The sequence below is a fragment of the Crocodylus siamensis genome, chromosome 3 (assembly GCF_052110815.1).
Source record: "Crocodylus siamensis isolate JL-2025a chromosome 3, ASM5211081v1, whole genome shotgun sequence".
Lineage (NCBI taxonomy): Eukaryota > Metazoa > Chordata > Crocodylia > Crocodylidae > Crocodylus > Crocodylus siamensis.
The window spans coordinates 195,127,842-195,150,022 of record NC_143397.1 but is presented as its reverse complement, the minus strand read 5'-3'; the positions used below and the strand labels follow the sequence as shown (position 1 = coordinate 195,150,022).

The following is a 22,181-nucleotide window of genomic DNA, read 5'->3' as shown; positions in this document are numbered from 1 at the left end:
TTCTGCTTGGCCACCACTGCCTGTGCACTAAGGCTGCCAATGCTGAAGGAGGGCAGCAGCTCCAACCTCTCATCAGGCTAAAAGGGCAGCCTGGAGGTGGTTTTGGTGGCAGTGGGAGGCCCAGCTAAGTTTCTCTTGCTGAAGCTGCTGCCCACCCATGCCCACACCAGCTTCCCCCCCGTAGTACCATCCCACATAAGGAGGTTTGGTAAGCTGTTGCATGGTGTGCGGGGTGGATACTCACTTTGCCTGTGACAGCTCCCCAAAACTCCCTATGTGGCCTGTGGGCCCAAATAATTGCCAGCCCCTGGTTTAGATTAACTTTGGCCTCATATAGACATTCAGTTTCTCCTGCGGTAGTCACTGCTCTTCTAGGAGAGACCACAAGTGTACAGATGTTCAGGTTTTTTCTCCCTGAGTAAAAATGGCCACGCCAGGGGAAAAATAACTTGGGAACAACCAGAATTAAATCACTCCCAGGAGAAATTCTCCTGGGAGAGTGTCTGTACATCCCATGGCTTTTCTCAGCAGAGAATATAGTCCTCCAGCTTCCCTACCTTTCCCCTGCCCAAGGAGATAGGGTGTCACTCACTGGACTGCTGCTCCAAAATGTTTCCACTTTACAATCCCCACATTTTGCTGCAGGGAAACACAGGATGAGCCTGGGTTAGCCAATCAGGGCTGCCCTATGCACTGATGCCATCTGTTGCCAGGCAGACTGAAGAAACTTGCAGAGCACTCCCTGGCTGCACAGTGTAAGCCAGGGGCAGGCAATTACTTTGGGCAGAGGGTCACCTACTGAGTTTCAGTAAGTCATTGAGGGGCGCATGACAGGCAGCCCAGGGCAGATTAATATCAATTTTCTAAATTTTTTAGGGGCCCGGTGGGCCAGATAGAATGGCCTGGCGGGCCGCATTTGGCTCTCGGGCTCACTTTTGCCCACCTGTGGTGTAAGCTCTTCAGGGCCTCAGCATTGAATGGCTGTACACATGGCTCTTGGTAAATTTCTCTGCAAGAACAAACTCAGGAGAATTCTCCCAGAACGTTTGAATGTGCGTTATGCAGCCTTTGTTTAGTTCTAAAAACAAGACACTGCCCAGCTTGGAGATGGCATGGTGAAGCTTCTGCAGGAGCTGAGCTGTGTAGTTTGAGGGATTTTCCTTGGGGGTGACTGTCAGGGTAGGGGGCTGGGTAATGTTGGCAGAGCTCTGTGCATCTGAGAGATGCAGCAGGGAGCTGGGTGATACCGGGCATTATGGCCCCAAGAAAGTCACAAGGCTCATGGGGCAGCATGATGAGTGAAATGAAGCTTCGAAGTGTGAGCAAGGAACCTCTTTTTATGCTTCATTTTTACTTTACTCAGTAAAATTACAACTTCTTACATTCTTTGTAACTTCCTTGAATATCTGAGTCTATCAATGACTTCTGTCCGGAACAATCCAAAATTGCTCACATTAGAAAATAACAGTAATACTTTTATGAACAATTTTGTTTTTAATACAAAAATTCCAGTCTTCAGACTTCACTATCCACATTATTTAAACATTAAAATGCGTTTTGAAATTGATACTGATGAAGAAGCAGAAAAACCATGGAGCCAGGTACTAATCTCATTCAGACAGTGCTAGCAAATCTATCCCACTATTATTAAAAAATATGTCTTTCCTGTAGCAATATTATGGATGCCAAGTATATGGGGGCCCAAGGGCCCTGACCCACCTCAGGAAGAGGGCTATCACCTGAAGGGTGCAAAACTTTCCACATGTCTATCATCTTACCCCCACCCTCCCACAGCAAAAATAAAAGTCAGCACCTATGAACAATAATATTGTGTTTATTATATGTGTTAGGTTTCAACACCTCCATAAACCAAATAGTTTTTAATTTGTACTACTATATTTCCAACACTAGATGGCCTAAGAAAACCAGTTAATTGAGCCCATAATTTCTTAAACAGTTGTAGTGTTCTTTTGTATCAGATTTGAAATTTTAATGTGTTGGTATTAGGCAGAAAGTTACATTCCAAATGTTGGCTTGAATATGACAACTATTTATTGTGGTATTTGTTTAAGTATGTGGGATTAAATAGTATTTTGTGGCAATAATTAGATGCCTGTTAAGCTTTTGGCATTTCTAGTAGAAAATTAACTAATATTTACTGAGCGTACACATGCACATATGCTCCAGTCTACTGCATGGAACGACTGAAAAGAGAATGGCTCAGATGCATAGTAGGAAGATCAGTAATTTCACCACCCTCTTCCACCTGGCCACAGAAGCTGCACTCTGAGAGAATCACATGGGCGTGATCCCCAGGGACAGAAGGTTGCTGGTAATGTGCACGAGGATAGCTATTTTCTGTGTTGATATTCCCCTTATTCAGGGAATGCTGTGTCAGCATAAACCTGTTGGGTTTATTCCAGAGCATGAGTAGAGGCAATATAAGGGTGCTATGTTGCGCTCTGCACCAATTCCCAAGCCTATCTTCTCCCAAACATTCAAATATTCAGAATAAAAAACAGGAAAGGAATGAGGTAGACAGCGAATCTCTCTCTGCAGACCTCCCTCTTCCCCCTTCTCTCTTGCTTTCTGCCCCCTCCCTTGTCTTTTTATTTTAATTTCTCTCTCCTTCTTATACTCTGCTTTATCCAAGTCCTGTCACAGCATGTGATGAAGTAACCCTGAGTTCACAAAAGCTTATGCTCTTTCTATACATTTCTTAGTTGGTCTGTAATGGTGCTTATCTACCCTGCCTTCTGACTGGCTTCAGACTAACATGGCTAACTACTTCTCTCTGTCTCAGCTGAAATAACTTTAATTTGAGAGCTCTAGAGTATTGAGCTATATGCTTTTCTTCATAGCCTTCTCCTTGCTAACAGGTTAGAACAACTTGGTTATTAAGCAGCTGGCTGCTCAGTAATGTATCAATTAGTTCCTGTATAATTTATCCTTTACTCATTACTGTATTTTGTACGCCAAAACTAGGTGAGGTAAAGAACACTGCAGGTAATGCAAAGGAAGAAGCTGCTTAATTTGGGCCCACAGTTGAATCTGCTGATGGGATGTGTAGAGAAGGTGGATTTTGACAAGGACCGTGCTGGTGGAGTGACCAACACATCGGGCAGGGGTAATACGAAAGACTGAAAACAGGTAGGTTGGGTCAAGGCTTAGGGTTGTGTTACACTTTCAGCTTAACACTAAGCAAGCACAATTAAAACACAAGCAGATGCATGTTCACAGATGCATGTTCAAACCATATAGGTGCCCTCAGAAGTTGTTCCCTTTCAGACTAGGGTTATTGTCCAGTGATTTTGCAGAGGTTGCAAGTGAACGTGCACCTTAACAGGTACTAACTTTAAGACAACATAACATTCCAGTGATTTTTAGCAGTTACAAGTGAACATGTGACAAAAGCCTTAGAATCAATGAAGAAGAGAATATACTTAAACAATAGACCCAAATCTACCAACTCCTAGGGGGTTGCCCTAAACACTAAATCCTTTAAGCTAAACCCCTCTTGGATATTGGCTATTTTAGGCAACTTCCTGTTTGTGGTGTCCTGGCTCCTAGCCATGCGCCTGCACACCAGCCCTCCAGCGACAAGTCAGAGCTGTGCAGGCCAGAGACCATATTAACCCTAAACATGTATGACTCGCAGCATATTCTAACTCTAATATCATATAACTTTCCATAGATTTAGCATGATCTCAGGGTAACAAAGCTGTTAGGCACCAAATTACCTTTCCCATGACTTCCAGTAGGCAGAAAGATGAGATGCTGAGTTTCTGCTCCCTTCTGTCCTTTGTTGATTTAACCTTAAGATATTACAGTGAAGAGAACCATCAGGACCCCACTAAGAAATTAATAGTTCTGTCTTCAATTCATCCCCGTGCTTTCCTTACTGTTCCAAACCACCCAGAAAAAGCAAAATAATGAATAGATGCTCATTAAATGAACATCATTCTGTGCACTGAATGAGGCAGGGGATCTGGCAGAAAAACTGGTGGAATTAAGGGCTGTATATTAATATCCGCTCGCAAGGGAGCTAAATTAAGATTGCGCAGACAACCCTCATTCCATTATTTCTAAATTTTTGCCTTTTGCAACTTAATGTTCTTTTAATGTTTCCTTGTAAGCAATTTACTTCATGTTTATGTAAATAAAGTTTGGGATTTTCAGAGAAGCCTAAAGCCATTAGATATTCAATTCCCTGTAGAATTTCAGAAGTCCAGCGTGAATGATTCCAGAGCTAAGTGTGCCTTTCCTGGAACTTAAATGCATCAATACCATAATGAAGGGTCCTAATGCCATCCATAACTCAAGTTCCTTTTAATGAGCTCTACAAATTGCACTTACTTACAGTTCATTTCCAGGTGCAATGTGCAGTATTCATTCTTACCAATAAAGCTTTTTATATTTTTGTCTTATCTTAATGGTAGCCTTTTCTACTCTACACAATTATTTCCTTGCTAGATATTCAATAATGGCTTTCATAGGGCATCCATGTGCTGGGGACTTTCCTCTGCTTTCCACATTCCCCCAGCTGATTTAGGTCTTTTCCATAATACCTACCACACAATGGACTTTTTGAACTACTGTGTCTTCCAGCATCTTTGCAGCCAAATGCTGGAAGACACTCAGCCAAAACAGCATGAAAATGCCTATCAAATGTCTTACAAAAACTAGAACTCTTGGTTTCAAAACGATACATTTTATTAGACCAACTGGGAAATCGCAAGAAAACTGTGAAAGGACAATTTTCTTGCGATTTTCCAGTTCATAGATTTCATAGACATTACGGCTGGAAGGGACCTCGGGAGATCATCGAGTCCAGCCCCCTGCCCAAAGGGCAGGAAGTCAGCTGGGGTCATAGGATCCCAGCAAGATAAGCATCCAATTTACTCTTGATTACTACAGTTGATCTAATAAAAGGTATCATTTTGGATCCAGGAGGTCTAGTTTTCTGTATGTCTTCTTGACTCGAACCAACATGGCTACCAAGTACACCCCCATCAAATTTCTTCAAACAAGCCAAGAAAATTCACTTTTCCTTTGTAGTTTCCAGATGAGCATTGCAACCTTTTCTCTGTCTCCCACAACCACAGTTTTCTGTATTCAAATAGAAAACAAATAAAAGGACTAAACAAAATAATTTCTAGATAGGGGTAATTGTAGCTTTAGATAATTAAAAGTAATTGGACTGAGTAAAATTAGCATATACTGTGTGCCTCCAGAGAACAATAGAAGCTTCCTTTGTTTAAAGATTATATGTAATGTGTCAAATCCCACTGTACTTCATTGTAATTTATGTAGCTATTATAGTGACCTAAAAACTGGATTTCATAGGTTACATATGTTTGAAGTTCCTTACAGTTTTTTTAAAGTAAAAACCAAAATGTATACAGCATGTGTCACAGTTTCCAAGTTAATTGCACCTGTGACCACTCTGTCGACACAACAATTACATCTCCAGCTTCTAGCATCACTTCTGTCAGAGTATAAATACCTTGACTAGGGAGACTTCTACAATTCACAGCAGTTAACTCAGAAGATCTAACTATATGCCCATAGCCATTCTCTCAGGGACAATGAGAGGGTTACCAGGGTAACCCAGCTTTCACATAGCAAAATACTGTTTATTCAGAACAAAAGTCTTGCAGAAAACAAAAAAATCCACAAAACAAATGACTTATATACAGGCCTACCAAGCAGTCATGCAACTTCTTTGATTAGACACTGATAAAGCTAGACACTTCAAGCCATTTAATGGGGTTTCTTGATTCAAGTTCAAGAAGCTACCAGTTTCTCCAAGTAAGGGCAGTCAGTTTATACAATTTATGACTTTGTTTGCTAGGCACCTTGAGACAAGCTAGCATACACAGATTTCTCCTGAATTGTATCAGCACTGTAAATTTGCATATATTACTCTCCATTGACTTTAGCCCCTCTGAGAAGAATCTCTAGCTCATCTTTTAGACCGAAAGAAAATCACTAGGACCGCTGACAGATGTGGGGGAAAAACACAAAAACGTCATTTGACTGGAAGAGGAGCTGCATCAGTTTGACCTGGCTGGCCCAACATCTGTACAGACTGTATGCTTCAGCAGGGCATTTTGGTGCTTTTATTAAATATATTAGAGAAAAGTGCCAAAAAGCCCTGCTGAACCATGAGCTGGGTCAAATTGATGCGGCCCCTCTTCTGGGCATGTACTGTGCTCAACATGGTGGCACAATGACCTGAAAGTAAAGCACTGTTTGTTTATTTTCCCCACATCTCTCAGTGGCCTAGGACTCTTAAAGTGGGTAACCTTTCATACTGGTCATAGTCTTGGTAAATTCCTTATTTCTAAAGCATTGCTTGTCATAAGGCATTTTAAGATAGAAAACTCCTACAGGAGTTCAGCTATACAGGCAAGGCATGGCTTCCAAGTCTAACCCCAGTTCTGCCACAGACTTCTTATAGAGCCTTGGACAAATCACTTAGGCTCTAGGCCAAATCTATAATATAAAAGCATTTTTATTTCCATTCTTCATCTTTCTTGTCTTTGTCGAACACCAGTGTTTTGGGAACCTGTCTGTAACTGTACACACGTGCCCCATTTCAATTTGGTCTGAAGAGGGCATCAGTATACAATTTGCCCTACTCAGGATTTGGTGTCATGCTTGTCCCTCTTCTTCTTCAGAACCCACCTCCATCAAAGCATCGGCTTTCCCCCAGCTGGAAAACAAAGGCAAAGATATAGTCAGTCCCTCATACTTCTATCCAGTCTCTTCAAGACCTTTTAGCTTGTTCTGAGTTTGATAGCTCTATATCACTTACCTCCCTCACCAAGCCCTGCCACTAGCCTTGTTCTTGCCCTTCTTTTTCTATTTGTTACAATCCACTCCACCCTCCCAACACTGTGACCAAACTCTTGGCCACTGCAGTTTCCACAGACGGCTATCAGAGGCCCACACAGCTTCATTTCACACCAGAATCCCTCTCAAAAATTAACCTACAACATCACTTTACATGGACCCTGCAGTCAGTCCCGTGACCTACACTGACAGTTCTTGTACTGATTGTAATCATCTATAGTTCTTTCTAGGTGTATAGGATCAACTCTTTCTTGCTAGCTTAGAAGGGGAGTCTGCCCATCACAATACAGTCTGCCCACCAAACTGTGTGCCCAGGAACGCTTAACTACGGAGCAATAAGCTGCGCAATTTATTCAGGAGCAGCACATGGAGCTGGGTGGAGCAACCTCAGCTGGCAGGAGGCCTGTGGGGTCAGCCTGCCAGCCTGGGACTGCTCCCCCTAGCTCAATGCACTGAAGAGGGGCTGCCTTGGGCACAAAGGAGCTTCAGTGCGGGGCTAGCCAGCAGGACAAGTGCAAAGTCCTGCACTTAGGATCGAAGAATCCCTTGCACTGGCTGGGCAGCAGCTCTGCAGAAAAGGACCTGGGGGTTATAGTGGGCAATAAACTGAATATGAGGCAACAGTGTGTCCTTGTTGCCAAGAAGGCTCTCCCACTCAAGTGCAGGCTGAGCAAACTACAGCCCATACCTTCTCCCCCTTCCCATCCTGAAGACAGAACTAGGAACAGAGCTGGGCTTCTAGAGCCAAGCCCTGCTCACATGCAGGGGCAAAGAGAAGTTAATGAAGGTCTTTTTGTTTGGAGCACCTTCATCTGAACCCTCATTAAATTAGAGTAGATTTGTTGAGTGATCAGGCACTTTTAAAGCACTTTGTAGCCATGTACTTCTATCAGGGCATGATTGTAGAGTGCTTTCAGGGGACCGATTGTGTGACAAATATCACTTCTGTCAGAGCCCATATTTTCTTCATTCAACTGAAGTGCTGCAACACTGCATTCTTACCATCACGTGGAGCTGTGCATGGCTATATGCTAGCAGTATTCTAGATCTATGTATAAGACAGGGGCTTGAAGCAGTGAGCAAACACCTTAGCCCCTTGGATCCAGAGGAGCTCAGAAGCTTGGTAAATATTCCTCTCAGAAAAGGATGTACATATGTCTGTGTGTTTAACAGAGTGGGCTAAAGGGAGAGAAGCAGGTCTGCAAGGCACATTTTCTTCCTTCATTTCTCCTCCATAGTAGGCTTCAGGGAATGAGTTTATTACAAACTGTAGACCCTTCTGAGCTAACCCATCAGACTCTTTTTCAGCAATAAATTGCTCCAACAGGGGAATCACAATATAATTTACAAAACTAAAAGAAAAGAAAGAAAATCATAGTTTCATAGTTAGTAGGGTCGGAAGGGACCTGAGCAGATCATCAAGTCTGACCCCCTGCCATGGCAGGAAAGGGTACTGGGGTCAAATGACCCCAGCAAGGTGTTCATCTAGCCTCCTCTTAAAGACCCCCAGGGTAGGATCCAGCACCATTTTGCTTGGAAGTTGGTTCCAGATCCTAGACACCCTGATAGTGAAGTAGCGCCTCCTGATGTCTAATCTGAATTTACCCTCTGCCAGCTTGTGACCATTATTTCTAGTCACTCCTGGTAGTGCTCAGAGGAACAGGAACTCCCCCAGTGCCTGCTGGTCCCCTCTGACTAGTTTGTAATAGGCCACTAGATCCCCCCTCAGCCTTCTCTTGTGGAGGCCGAACAGGTTCAGGTCCCGTAGCCTCTCCTCATAAGGCCTACCCTGCTGCCCCCGATCATGCGAGTGGCCCTCCTCTGGACCCTCTGCATGCTGTCCACATCCCTCTTGAAGTGCGGTGCCCAGAAGTGGAAACAGTACTCCAGCTGCGGCCTGACCAGTGCCGCACAGAGGGGGAGGATCACCTCCTTGGACCTGCTTGAGATGCATCTGTGGATGCATGACAAGGTACGGTTGGCCTTCCTAACTGCCTCCCCATACTGCCGGCCCATGTTCATCTTGGCATCAATGATGACTCCAAAATCCTTTTCTGCCTCTGCACTGACAAGAAGGGAGTTCCCCAGCCTGTAGGTATGCTGCTAGTTCCTCCTCCCCAGATGCATCACCTCGCACTTGTCTGTATCGAATCCCATCCTATTCTCGTCTGCCCACCCCTGTAACCTGTCTAGGTCTGATTGCAGCCTATTCCTCCCTTCTAGCATGCCCACATCCCCCCTAAATCTTAGTGCCATCAGCAAATTTGAACAGGGTGCTTTTTACCCCCTCGTCCAAGTCACTGATGAAGATGTTGAACAGTGCGGGCCTGACAACCGAGCCCGAGGGGACGCCACTGCCCACATCCCTCCAGGTTCAAAATGACCCGTCCACCAACACCCTCTGGGTGCTGGCCCTCCAGCCAGTTGGCGACCCATTTGACTGTGTGGGTGTTGACACCACAGTCCCCCAGTTTCTTAATGAGAACGGGGTGAGAGACTGTGTCAAAGGCCTTCCAAAAGTCCAGGAAGACTATGTCCACTGCTACCCCTGCATCTAAGGATTTGGTGATCTGGTCATAGAAGTCCACCAGGTTGGTCTGACAGGACCTGCCTCTAATGAACCTGTGTTAGTTGCTCCTAAAAATAATCTCTCCTGGCCTCTCGTGGATATGCGCCAGAATTATTTTCTCAAAAAGCTTACCCAGGATTGAGGTAAGACTAACTGGCCTATAGTTTCCCGGGTCCTCCTTCCTCCCTTTTTTGAAGACGGGAACCACATTGGCCCTCTTCCAGTCCTCTGGCACCACACCAGAGCACCACGAGCGCTTGTCAAGCCATGCCAGGGGTCCCGCAATGACCTCAGCTAATTCCCTCAGCGGTCTTGGGTGGAGATTGTCCGGACCATACTGATTTAAATATATCCACTCCCTCCAGAAGTTCCCTGACTAGATCCTCACTGACCTTTGGCCTAGGTGCACCTTCCCTGGGTCCTGAGAGAGGCCCAGTCGGCGGGGGGGGCCATGATCTGGTCCCTGGTCAGGAAAATGGAGGCAAAGAAGCATTAAAGAGGTTAGCTTTGTCATCTGGTGTATTCAGTCTGTAAAAGATCATGTAGTCAGTTTAGATCAGGAAATGGCTGCACAGGTCATATCAGTAGTGTAACTTGTGTGGGTGGGGTGGGGAGTGACTCTAGCAGCCACCTTCATGAGGGAGTGGGAACACAAAAACAGCCACTGCCATAGCAGCAGCTGAGGATGCCACCAGTACCTGCACTCGTGCCGTAGCAATGAAGTTTGGTGCCCAGGGCAAAGCCTGCAGCAGCAGCCCATCCTTGCCCTGTGCACAGATCTGGGTGCACACACCCCTCCATGCTTGCCCAGGAGTGCATGCAGTGGCAGAAGCCACCCGTCCCCACGTCCCTGCCCCACCCCAACAAGCCACTTGCGGCTCCATCCCACACCCTGCCCCAGCTGGACAGTGCTTGTTGGCGCCGCTTCGCTTCAGTGCCCGGGGCAGTTGCCCCGCTCCCCTCCTTCCCCCCTTGCTACGGCACTGTCTGCACCATGATAAGCTGTGAGCATGGAACTATCCTGCTATGCCTCTGGGTCACACAGTCTGTAATCCTTTTATCGAACAATTAACCTTACAGTATGTAAAGATCTGAGGTGAAAAACAGGCAGGAAAAAGAACCATTAACAGTGCACATAACAAGTGTTGTTAATCGCACAAATGTTGGGAAAATGTTATGCTTTCTTGAGTGTTATCTATTGCTATTGTATTGATAAACTATTGACCTATATGGAACATTAGGAACATAGCATATACGAGTGCTCAGTCACTCTAATTTTGAATTACTTAAGCAATATAGCATCCAGTACTTTTCTAGTGAGACTGTTTCACAATTTACTTAACTAAAGAATTAGGAAATCTTGCCAGGTGTTCAGTCCAATATTTTCTTTGCTTGATTTCACCCTTCAGGGTTGAATGAAGTGACAAGTACACCAGAGAAAAAGCAAAGTTCTTTTTTCATGGCCATTTCAGAAGTGCCTGGATTTATACTGTTCAAAATCTCTTTTCCCTTCTCCCTTACAGGAAGAGCAGTAGTGAAATTTACCAAAGTCTTGTCAGTGGTCTTAAAACAAAAAATCCTTATTTTTTTATTTGCTTTCCTGTTGAAAGTCATGAAAGAAGAATGTGTTAGCTTCCAGGAGAAGGGAAGAGAGAAAGCTAGGTTGCATATGTTCTATCACTATTTAAATAGGAAGCATAGAAAAAGAAATCACTGCAATGAGCAAAGAATAGATATATTTTTTACCTATTAATATGGATATCTCATGTGTACTAAGGCCACTGTCATGCAGTGTAATAGTCATGTGCAGAACTATTTAAGAACATTTTCACAATCCTGTATTTCACTGAAGTATTCATTGCCCATGAGTGGTACTGCAGAAATGCTAGAACAGCACACATTCAGGGTTAGTCTTATACTACAGGATATGACTAACTCCTTTTGGTGCCAGTGGGATTATTCTGAGACAAGAGGATCTGATTTTTGCAATGAACTGAAATGTCACACATTTCTCTACAATCAGCAGTGCATATAACTCTCATAGCTCTGGCAGTAATGGCTCTGATTCATATTCACATGAAAGACTCTTTAAATCATTCTGATAGTATAAAATGGCTTCCTACTCAGTGAGCATGTCTACATGTACATTGATGCGGTTTTATTACTACGCATTAAATTTAGTACTTCCAATCTGTGATACTAAATAAATGTGCATTAGGCTGTGTGAATGCACAGTAGTGCAAGCACACGCTTTTTAGGTGATGCTTAATGTTCAGTAGCCTGTTCTACTGCACATTAGTGTGTTAGTGCAGTTATTTACATGCTGTTTTAATGCACAGTAGAATAAACTCTTTTGCATTAAAGCTGACTGGTAGACATGCCCAGTGTGATTCTTTATATTAAAAGAAAGGTAGATACATACTGCTAACTAAGATATATATAAAGAGCAAGCTTTTGGAAACTTGAGTTTGCTTTATTTCATTCTGCACTTCATTTTAGTCTGCAAGGTACATATGTACCCTGCTTTTTGCCTGACTTTATTCTTTCTACTGCCCGAACACAGTTTGAATATTGTGTTGTTATAACCCAATCCAATTCTGACATCACTGGCTTACAACATTAAGTACACAAAAAATATACCACTAAGAGATAGAAATACAGATCAAGCTCAGTAAGTCACACATTGTTAGACTATTGTTAACCTAATGTTCTCTAACACTGTCTACTACAGAATGTGGAGAGTAAATTTAAATCTGAAATAATCTATTCAGCGTACAGTGTCATATAAGTGCACATGTATGAATGTATTCTATATAGCTGTCATAGGATGTCATTACAGTCTCATATCTCATGGTTTCATGTCTGGGTTGTTTTTAAGAAAAGCTGAAACCAATGTCTGGGGAGCAATGGGGGAAGGCATATCTGGCAGCAATTTTAATTATAAATTATGCCTTACAGTTAAGCCTGAATGTGATTTTCCTTGTCTTCTGCTGGTTTGGGCCTTCAATTTCACAGCTTTCAATTTCACAGTCCTCATTTCACTGTCTTCATTGTCAGAAGAGGAACTCTCAGATATTTATGATGACCTGTCCAGTCCTTTTCTGTTTCAACATTGAATCTAGTTATAGGGCCAGCTTTCTTGTACAATAGCCAGTCAGGGGTTAGAGGCGGGACTTCCAGTCCCAAGATGGCAATCAGGGGGCAGGGCTCGATAGCTCACCAAAACTTGTTAAGTGGCCCTACAGCTGAAATAATTGCCCATTCCTGCTCTAATATAGGACATACTGAAGGATACAAACTAGACAGATGGATAATTAAAGGAAAAGTAATTAATTAAGAACATGATCTCATAGTTTAACTACCAATAAGGTTTTGGGTAGTGGTCTCATTTTGCATTTTCTGTACTTACTGATGCACTACAGTCTAGATACTGAGGTTTCTGAGCTAGACAAGAAAATTAAAGTGCTTCATTTAGGCAGACTTGAATGAGGTTGGGATGCTAGAAAAAATGAGGCAATTAAAATTTGGGATGTCTCTTCTGCTTGATTAAATATCCAACAGGATGTGAGAGTGACACTCCTCTCCAATCTTCATTTATTTGTTAAATATTAAAAAACTCCTCAGATGTATATAAGCCATCTGTTGTTCTGAGATTCACTGAGCCTTGCCATATTATGCATCTGCAAAGCATTTTCAGTCGATGCCATCAAGTATGAAAATTTGTTTATGAAAAAGTAGGATAATTGGTGTCCCTTTTAGAAATTAGGGACTCAGGGCTAATTGTCAGTTTTCATTCAGTTTTATCCAACATGGATATCATTTTACCATTGTAGCTAATATGTCTCAGGTCATGATTCAACATTTGTGTGATATACAAGGCTGCAATAGTCCCAGTAATGATCTCTAATTTGGAGCTCCTGGATGTTTTGTACTATTCTTAATATCGTACTCCAGAAGTATCCCCTTCTGATTGGGTCCTTGATCAGCTGGCACATTTTAGAGAAGTCTTGGGGCTGTAAACATGTATTATATCATCAGCCAACCTTACACTGTAGATGTTACAGGTAGATATTATAGGTAGATATAACAGGTTGATACAGGTTCAAGATATTACAGGTTGCTGAGAATACTGTAGTTCACTAGGAGAGCAACACTGTCTACTGTATTGAGAGTAAAGGGATATAGGATATATTTCTAGTAGTTCCACTGAACTGTTACATGAGTTTGGGTATCTTCCTTCCCCTCTGCACTTCTGTTTCCTTTCCCATTCTTGGTCTGTCTTTAGTCCATTTAGACTGTAGACTCACAGTATGTTTATACAGTGGCTACATGCTAGGACATGCCAAGCAGCGTTTGTAATACAAATGACAAATAACAATGAAAATAAACTCACAAATTCCATAAAAAAGAGGCTAGCCTGTTTGTTGAGAAAGTGAGTTTAGAAGTTAGCTGCCAACCACAAAACCATTTTAAATTTGATTACTTAATACAGTGAACAGTAAGACATTTGGCTTATTGGCTGGCTATCAGTTTGGTTGGTTTAAGCAAATGCACATGGTTTCACTTGTTTGAAAATATATTGCATGCAGAGTGCAAAACAGAGAGTAAATTCTAATCCTTCTCACTGTTTTCTGTTCAGCTTCATAACTCATAAGGAGAAGGACTGGTAGGAAAAGATGGGATCCACCTGAAAAAAAAAGGGAAGAGCATCTTTTCAAACAGGCTCACTAACCTAGTGAGGAGGGCTTTAAACTAGGTTTGCTGAGGGATGGAAACCAAAGTGCTGAGGTAAGTGGGGAAGTGGTAGACCTGGAGGAAGAGCAAGCAGGAGGGGGCAACAGGGGAGGTGTTGAAATCAGGAGGGTAGTAAAAGACTGGAACAGGTTGCCCAGAGACATCAGTGACTGGTGCCACCTTAGGAGGAGCATGTGCCCCCCAGTGACCAGTCAGTGATCAGGGGGAGGGGATCCCCTCACAGTCAGTCTTGCTGACTGGCGGGCGGGGGGGGGGGAAGGAAGTCCCCTGTGGCCAATCTTGCCGACTGGGGGGGTCCCCTGTAGCCAATCACACTGACTGGGAAGCAGCCGCAGCTTTTCCATAAGTGGCTGCGGTGCTTCATCCGGTGCTCCCGCTCCCTGGCCAGTGCTCGCGGGAGGGGCACCAGTGCTCCTGCCTGCCCCCCCTGCCTGTCACCTAAGTGGGGAGTGTGGCCTGTGAGGGGTGCACCAGCACTCTCAGGGGGTGCATGTGCACCCCCGTGCACCCCCTACACACCGCCACTGCCCAGAGAGGTGGTGGAATCTCCATCCTTGGAGGTTTTCAAGACCTGGCTCAACAAAGCTTTTTCTGGGATGATCTAGTTGGGGATGGTCCTACTTTGAGCAGTGGGTTGAACTAGATGACCTCTAGAGGTCCCTTTCAACCCTAAAAAAACTTTAAAAATTAAAAATGGAAAAAGTCTAGATAGGCAGTAAATTCTAATAATGAATGGGAATATTTGTTAATTAAGTGGTATTGGACTGAGGAGATAGTCTATCATCTCTGGTTACTTACTCTGCTAACCCACACAGGAAGCATCAGAAAGAGGCATAACACAAAATAAAATAAATTGTCACTTCAATACCGCCTCTAGACAATCATAGACTGCTGACTGTGAGAAATTCCTCCAAAACCTCTTGTGACACATGTTGACACTAAAGCTTTGGTTACCTCTGTTTTACTGTAGCAAGTATTAACTTGTTTGAAGAAAGATTCTGGCTTACCTTATGCACACAAGTAAGCCACTCTATGGCCCCATAGGGTGATTGCTTCTCTCTCACTCACATCAGTGACCTGTCCCCACTCCCTCATAGGAAAGACCCACCTCCTGCTTTCCAACTTTAGTGCTATGGTGAGCATAGTTATCTGGCATAGAGAGGAAAGTAATTGCTGCCAAGGAGGCAGATATTGCTTCAGAGAGAGAAGTGGGAAGCAGGGGCTGATTCATGACTATATGGGTGCATCTGTATATGCAGTTAATTCAACATGATAAACTCCAGAGCAGTTTGTACCAGAGTACACTGCTCCCAGGCACAGTACCTGCATGTTTGCCTGGAACAGTAGCACTCTGAGCTGGGGTGGAGTGGCCCTGGGCTGGCAGCTGGCTGGGAGGGTCAGTTCTGGGCTGACCCTCTGGGTGGTAGTGTCAGGCAGTGGAGGGCTGCTTGGAACATGAGAGTGCTGAAACTGCAGAGCTGTATGGCTCACCAACCCCACTCCCCCCGCCCCCCTCACCTGCTGCCAGCCACAGGCTGCTCCACCCCAGCTCAAAGTGCTGCTGTCCCACTCACTATCCACATATGCATTGCAGGACAGTATATGACTATACTGTAAAATAGTACTGTCCCAGACAGTACTATCTTACAGCAGATTTAATTCATTTACTGCACCCTAGTACTGGTGCACATGTAGATGGTGATGCTTTACTGCAGATCTAATTAGTCAACTTCACAGTAAAGCACATGTGGAGATGGATCCTTTGGCCACATCTACATGAGATGCTGACTGTGCAGTACCTCTTTACTACTGAGCAGTACCTTGTTACTACTGTGCAGTAGTATCACATGGCACAGTATGACTCGACGCTACTGCAGAGTAGTAATGAGCTACTGCACAGTTGGTGTCACCAAAAAGCCATTCAGCCATTTAGTACTCGTGCATTTAGTACTTGTCTACTCAATTTAGTTCTTTCTGAGCAGTTATTTAGTACTTGTGTGACAACTGCACAGTCAGTGGCTCAAGTAGACACAGCTTCTGAGTTCCAATCCATTCCCTGCTTGGCTTCTGGGGCAGCATTAAGTTTATGCTACTTTTCACTTTGTGTGACTCCACAGCTGTGTTTCTACATTACAGCAGTAATAAAAAACATGCTGAATGGACAAAAAGGAAAGATATTACCTCTTCCTGAAAGCTTGTGATGTAAGCTTTTTATAGCATAAACATATTTAAAAAGATAGGTGAGAGGTAGGAAAACATAATGCAATATAGCTGCTAGGTTTCGCATTATCTTGTTGTCTACTTAGATGTCTCTCTATCTTCCCTTTCATCATCTGTTTTACAGACCTCCCTTCTCATCATGTCCTTTGCCCAAGTGTAAGAAGGTAAAAGAGCTAAAAATGTTGCTACTGGTAACATAATTACCATTTCCTTCAGATACAGAGCTTGCACCCAGGTCCTGAACCTACTTAAGCAAGTAGGAAGCATGTAACAGGCTTTAGTGAGATAAAGATTTAGTCCAGGATGACTTGTTTAATTTATTTTCAGTCTACTTCCCCTTAATCTCCTATGGCAGCAGAGTAGAACAGAAAAAGCAGACTACTTCACATGCTCAAAATCAGAGTATAACACCAAAAGAAACTGAAAATATACACAGAGGATTTGTGACTGCTGTGGGGGCCTTTTTGAATATCACGGCCTTTTCTGTCTGGGTTTAACAGACTCAATACAGCAAAGTGTTTAACATATGTATATGTGGGGTGACCATAAGGAAATATGGGATATCTGGGACATCTAGGACACTGTTTCCCACCTTTCCAAGTCAATGGCTCTGCTAAATGCAGAGGGGCAGCGGCATGATGCTGCCACTCCACAAGAACACCAGGCAACAGTGGTACATAGGGTGGCTCATTTTAATCTTCACCAGCTGATTGGCTGGTGAAATCCAGGACTGTCTTGGGCAAACTGGGATGTATGGTCATCCTACATATAAATCCAATTTAAAGACTGCTGAATCAAGGCCATTTCTCCCACTGAAGTCCAAGGTTCACAATTACTTCAGTGTGTAGTATATCAGTGCTTCAGAGCACTATTGTCAGTGAACCCTATTGCTTCCATTAGAGTGGAAAAAATATAGGTGTTGTCACTGACTTCAGAGAACACAGGATTATTCCATTTTTCTCTGTACCATATCTGTAGCCTTTATTTTTCATTCTCTATTTTAATGGACTGTTTTGCATCTCAGTTAGTAAAAGCTTCAATCTTTAAAAAAAATAAAAAGGAAAGAAAAGGAAGAGCAATCTAGGAAGCCAGTGTAGTGCAGTGATTTTGTGGAGGTACTAACAGTGCATACTGTGCTAGCAATATCAGGTATATGATGTACTGTCACTTGCTGTAGGGCATTTTTAATCCATTTTAGCAGAAATGAGCTGCCAAAGGGGAAGTGGAGTCTGGAGGACATCATAACAGATTTTACAGCTGTGTTCATAGGCTTCCTTTTCTGTTTGTTCAGGACATAGATGACAATGGACCTTTCAGCTACATCTGAGAAGCTGTATGTTGGTATTTGTGCCAGTTAAGCTACTTCACAGAGTGTATTTGAGTGCAGTCACTTTGGTACCTGAGGGGAGGAAAGAGACACAGTGAAAACACAGTTCTGTAAATAACAGCTTGATATTTTTATTTTTTGAGTTTGGGCTATCTTTAAATGGCTTATTGAGATGAGAAAGTGCAGACTTTGAAAGTGCATCCTCAAATGCTGCAATTTCTGAAAGTGCAAATACATATTTTGCGCTGTTTCAAGAGAGTGCATTAAGGAGTTGTGTGTGAAAGAAGTGTCTTCTCTGATTAAAAGACCAATCGGAGTGAAGTATACTTCTCCATAGGAAAGAACGTTCAAGCAAACTGTGAAGGAACAAGGCATTAACAGTGTGGTAGTAATGCATGTATTGCTATAAATCCAATCCTGGGTGGATCTAGAATTTTGGAATTTGAAATACATCATCACCTAAAACAACACATATTTTATCCAATTAAACAGAAACTAGAAGCCTTACGAATATGCTATGGGTGTAGTGCTATATTATTCAGTTTAAGATCAAAGCAAAAACAGTCATAAATTTATTGGAATGTGCACTATTTGCTAGGTAATTTAGTAAGTTTAAAAAACACAACAAACTAGACAAATATAGTCAAAAGATAGTCTTTCATTGGTCCTGTAGTCATTATAGTTAAATGTACATCTCTTATGGAGATCTGCAAAACAAGATCTAGCTTCTTGAGCATCTTGATGGTGTCTCCAATATGTGGTTTATGTGGTTATACTCACTGTCTTAACCTTTCAGTAATACAGGTATTGACTGTGCCAGCTAGGTGGAGTTCTGGGTATTTCCAGTATTGAACCTCAGTGTAGTCAATACACTTTGGCTATCAGTTAGGAATTGGTGATCTAGATGAGATTGTCAGTATCAATCAAACCAGTTAGCATGGGTTGTAACTTATTCATCAGGTACAGACAGTAATGGTGTAGAAGCTGGAATCTAATGATTATGGATCTTAGGTGGGTAGATCACTCAACACAGTTTACAACAAAGTGGGCATATCCAGAGAAGTGCGCACATGCCTCTTGCCCCATCTCAAACCCCTTTGAGATGGGGCAAGAGCCAAGTGCGGGATATCCAGGGGTCTAAAAAAAACAAATCTTAAAAAAGTGGGGCAGGGCACAGTTCCGGACCATGCCCTGAGGCAACAAGAGGCTGGGTCCTCCATGGAGATGCTCTGGCTACCAGAGCATCTCTATGGTTGGCTCCTCGCCCAGGTGCTGAAGCAGCTACTTCAGCACCAGGGCTCCAGTGCCATAAGTAAGGGGTCAGGGACCTTTATAAAGTGACCTCCGCTGTCCCTTCCCGCTCCCCCATCCTCCCCAGCCTTGCCCTGCCCATTCCCACCCCCCCGCCTGGCCCCTGGAGGCCCCCCGATCACTTTTCTGCCCAGCCCCACCCCCCCATTCTCCCAACCCCCAATTCCTATCCCCCCCACCCCAGCACCCCAACAGTTTAAAACAAAACAAAACAAAAAAAACCCAGCATTTACCGGCAGCTTGAGCTGCCATCTGTGTCACTGGGGCCCTGCTCGCACAGTGTGGGGCAGAGGGACAGCCCCAGCAGCTCCAGTCCAGGGCCCCCTGCCACCTGCTGCCCTGTGCTGCCCGGGGAGGCTCTGCCAGGAGGCACCAGAACCCCCCCAACCCCTGCTTCTAAGGTAAGTAGAGAGTTTGGGGCTTTTTTCTTTTTAAAGTGATGGTGTCTGAGGGGGGGGCAGCCATGGGGGCCTGGGAGTGCAAGTGGGGGAAGGGGTTGGGTGGGGCAACTGTTGGAGGGGTCTGGAGAAGTGGGGGTGGGGCAGCCATTGGGGGGTGCAGCAGCTGATGGGGGATGGGGCCAGTTGGGGCAGCAATTGTTGGGGATGGGGTGGGACATGTGGGCCTTGCAGGAAGGGTGGCAGCCCCTGCAGGGACCATTTGGGCCCTCTTGGGGGGCCGTAACCCCTGAGTGGGGCCATAGCCCCTGTCTGGGGGCCAGAACCCATGTGGGGGCTGTAGCCCCTGTTGGGGTCCTGTAATTCCTGTGAGGAGGCTAGAGCCCCTGCTGGGGGGAATAACCCCTGTGTGGGGGCTGTAACACCTGTGTGGGGGCCAGAGCCCCTGTTGGCAGGCCATAACCGCTGTGTGGGGGCCATAGCTCCTGTGGGAGGGCAGCAAAATACATATTCATGTTTCATGAATTTATGAATACATGTATTTAGAGTTCACCTTATTATTATGATAGAGACATTGGTAGGCTTCCACACTGCTTTAACACTGTAGATATATCAATAAAACATTGCCCAACAAGGCCTGGGGGGGCAGGGATTGGGGACCCCCACACCTGTTCTGCAGGTGCCCGCCTTAGGGCCCTGGAAACACAGGTGAGGGAGCTCCAGGAGGATGTTAGCAGGCTAAGGGGAATCAGGGAGGCAGAGGAAGAAATTAACAGCTATTTTCTTTCCCTGAAGGGTTATGTACCCAAGGAAGAAGCACCTTGGGAAGTGCCCTCCACTGCAGAGTGGTAGACGGTCACCTCCAGAACCAGGGCTGCTCATAACACAGCAGTACCAGTTCCTCCACTCCAGCTGGAGAACAGGTATGAGGCCCTGGCAACTCTGGAGGAGAAGGAAGGAGAGGAGGAAACCGGGAAGGAGGCAACTCCACGTTTGCCACGTCCCAAGCAGGCAAAAGGAGATAAGCAGGCCAGGAGGAGAAAACGTCACATGATCGTCATAGGCGATTCCATCCTGAGAGGTACAGAAGGCCTCATCTGTCACCAGGACCCCTTGACACGTGAGGTCTACTGCCTACCTGGAGCAAAGATTCAGGATGTGAAGGAGATGATCCAAGCTGTGATCCAGCCCACCGATTACTACCCCATGGTCCTAATCCATGTGGGTACTAATGATGTGGCCAGGAGAAGCCCTGATCGTCTGATGGTGGACTACCACACTCTGGGGCATGTGCTAAAGGAGATAGGCGCACAGATGGTTTTCTCTTCTATCCTACCAGTGGGTGGACATGGAAGATGGCATTAAACGTGCATCACAGAGACCAACTGGTTTCGGGAATGGTGTTTCAAGGCGGGCTTTAGCTTCCTCAACAGTGACTGGCACATCACGGCAAGAGACATGCTCTGATGGGATGGGCTCCACCTTTCCCCTAAAGGTAAGCCTGTGTTTTCCTCTAGGTTGGCGGACCTCCTCCAGTGGGCTTTAAACTAGGCTCGTTGGGGGAAGGGGAAGATGAGGGTGGAGGAATCATTGGACTGCCAGACCAAGCAACACCCACAAGTACAGCCCAGCCTAGACAGACAAGTGAAATATATACACAGGTAAGCGGCAGGGGCCAGAGTAATGCTGAAAGTAGGGGGCCAGTACACACATCCACAGGAGGCCTCAAATGCCTCTACACAAACGCTTGTAGTATGGGAAACAAGTAGGAGGAACTCACCCTCCTGCTAGCTGACGCCAACCTGGTAGAGAGGATCACTGAAATCTGGTGGGACTCAATGCATGACTGGGCGGTGACTATCAAGGGCTATAGGCTGTACAGGAGGGACAGGATAGGAAGGAAAGGTGGGGGCGTGGCACTCTATATTAAGGAGGAATACCCATCCTCGTCAATTAACAAAGAAACAGAGGAGGGGCACTCTGAAGTGCTTTGGGTTAGAATACAAGGCAGTCAAGGGGAAAGAGACTTAATAGTGGGAGTCTACTACAGACCTCCCAACGAAGGGGAAGAGCTCGACCAGGAATTCCTAAGTCATCTCATGGAGGTAGCGAAGTCAAAGGATGTGGTAGTCATGGGGGACCTGAACTTCCTGGACATCTGCTGGGAAGAGCAGTCAGCCAGATCTGACCGCTCATGTAGGTTCCTAGCCAGAATACAGGACCTATACCTAACCCAGGAGGTGCACAGCCCCACCAGGAGAGATGTCTTGTTAGACCTGGTGCTGGCCACAGGAGACGACCTGGTGAGGGGGCTGTGGGTGCTCGACCACCTGGGCGACAGTGATCATTGCCTGCTGGAATTCACCATCCAGCACAAGGTGGCAAAGGCTTGCAGCAAGGCAGCAGCCCTAGATTTCAGGAGGGCAGACTTCAATGAGGTAAGGAGAATAGTCGGGGAAGCACTGAGGTCCCGGAGGGGAGGGGAGGCAGGTGTCCAAGGAGAGTTGTCGCTCCTTAAGGAGACGATCCTCCAAGCCCAAAGGGAGGTAATCCCAACACGGATCAAAGGGAGCAGGAGGGCACACAAGCCCCCGTGGCTCACCAAAAGCATCCAGGAATGTCTCCTAGCAAAAAGGGAGGCGTACACCCAATGGAAAGGAGGGGCCATCACCAGGGATGACTATACTACAGTTGCTCAGAGATGTAGCGGGGCAGTCAGGAAGGCCAAGGTGGAGAGGGAACT

At 45.0% G+C, this 22,181-nt stretch overlaps 2 protein-coding genes and 1 pseudogene across 5 annotated transcripts in view; 2 read left to right on the top strand and 1 right to left on the bottom strand.

Annotated features, from left to right (window-relative positions):
• Window positions 1-19,998, top strand: part of GGH (gamma-glutamyl hydrolase) — a 43,040-nt gene extending 23,042 nt beyond the window's left edge. Inside the window, exons 9-12 of one of the 3 annotated variants that reach the window (XR_016441442.1) lie at window positions 2,986-3,150; window positions 14,067-14,215; window positions 16,527-16,566; window positions 17,694-19,998. Coding sequence is in view for 1 of the 3 variants with exons in the window: in XM_090040056.1 (XP_089896182.1) it covers window positions 14,067-14,074 (8 nt within the window). In the remaining 2 variants the exon portion in view is untranslated. Of the gene's footprint in view, window positions 1-2,985; window positions 3,151-14,066 lie in introns of all 3 variants that reach the window. The other 2 variants (XR_016441441.1, XM_090040056.1) reach the window with 2 other exon arrangements.
• Window positions 3,166-22,181, bottom strand: part of NKAIN3 (sodium/potassium transporting ATPase interacting 3) — a 691,062-nt gene continuing 672,046 nt past the window's right edge. The window contains exons 6-7 of the mRNA XM_090040058.1: window positions 9,820-9,890; window positions 3,166-6,718 (exon numbers count right to left, since the gene is read on the bottom strand). Coding sequence (XP_089896184.1) covers window positions 6,680-6,718; window positions 9,820-9,890 — 110 coding nt within the window. The 3' untranslated portion in view covers window positions 3,166-6,679. The remainder of the gene's footprint in view (window positions 6,719-9,819; window positions 9,891-22,181) is intronic.
• LOC149869285 (uncharacterized) overlaps window positions 16,340-22,181 on the top strand; it is a 23,083-nt pseudogene continuing 17,241 nt past the window's right edge. Inside the window, exons 1-2 of the transcript XR_016440941.1 lie at window positions 16,340-16,384; window positions 19,985-20,933. The product of XR_016440941.1 is annotated as an uncharacterized LOC149869285 (transcript). The remainder of the gene's footprint in view (window positions 16,385-19,984; window positions 20,934-22,181) is intronic.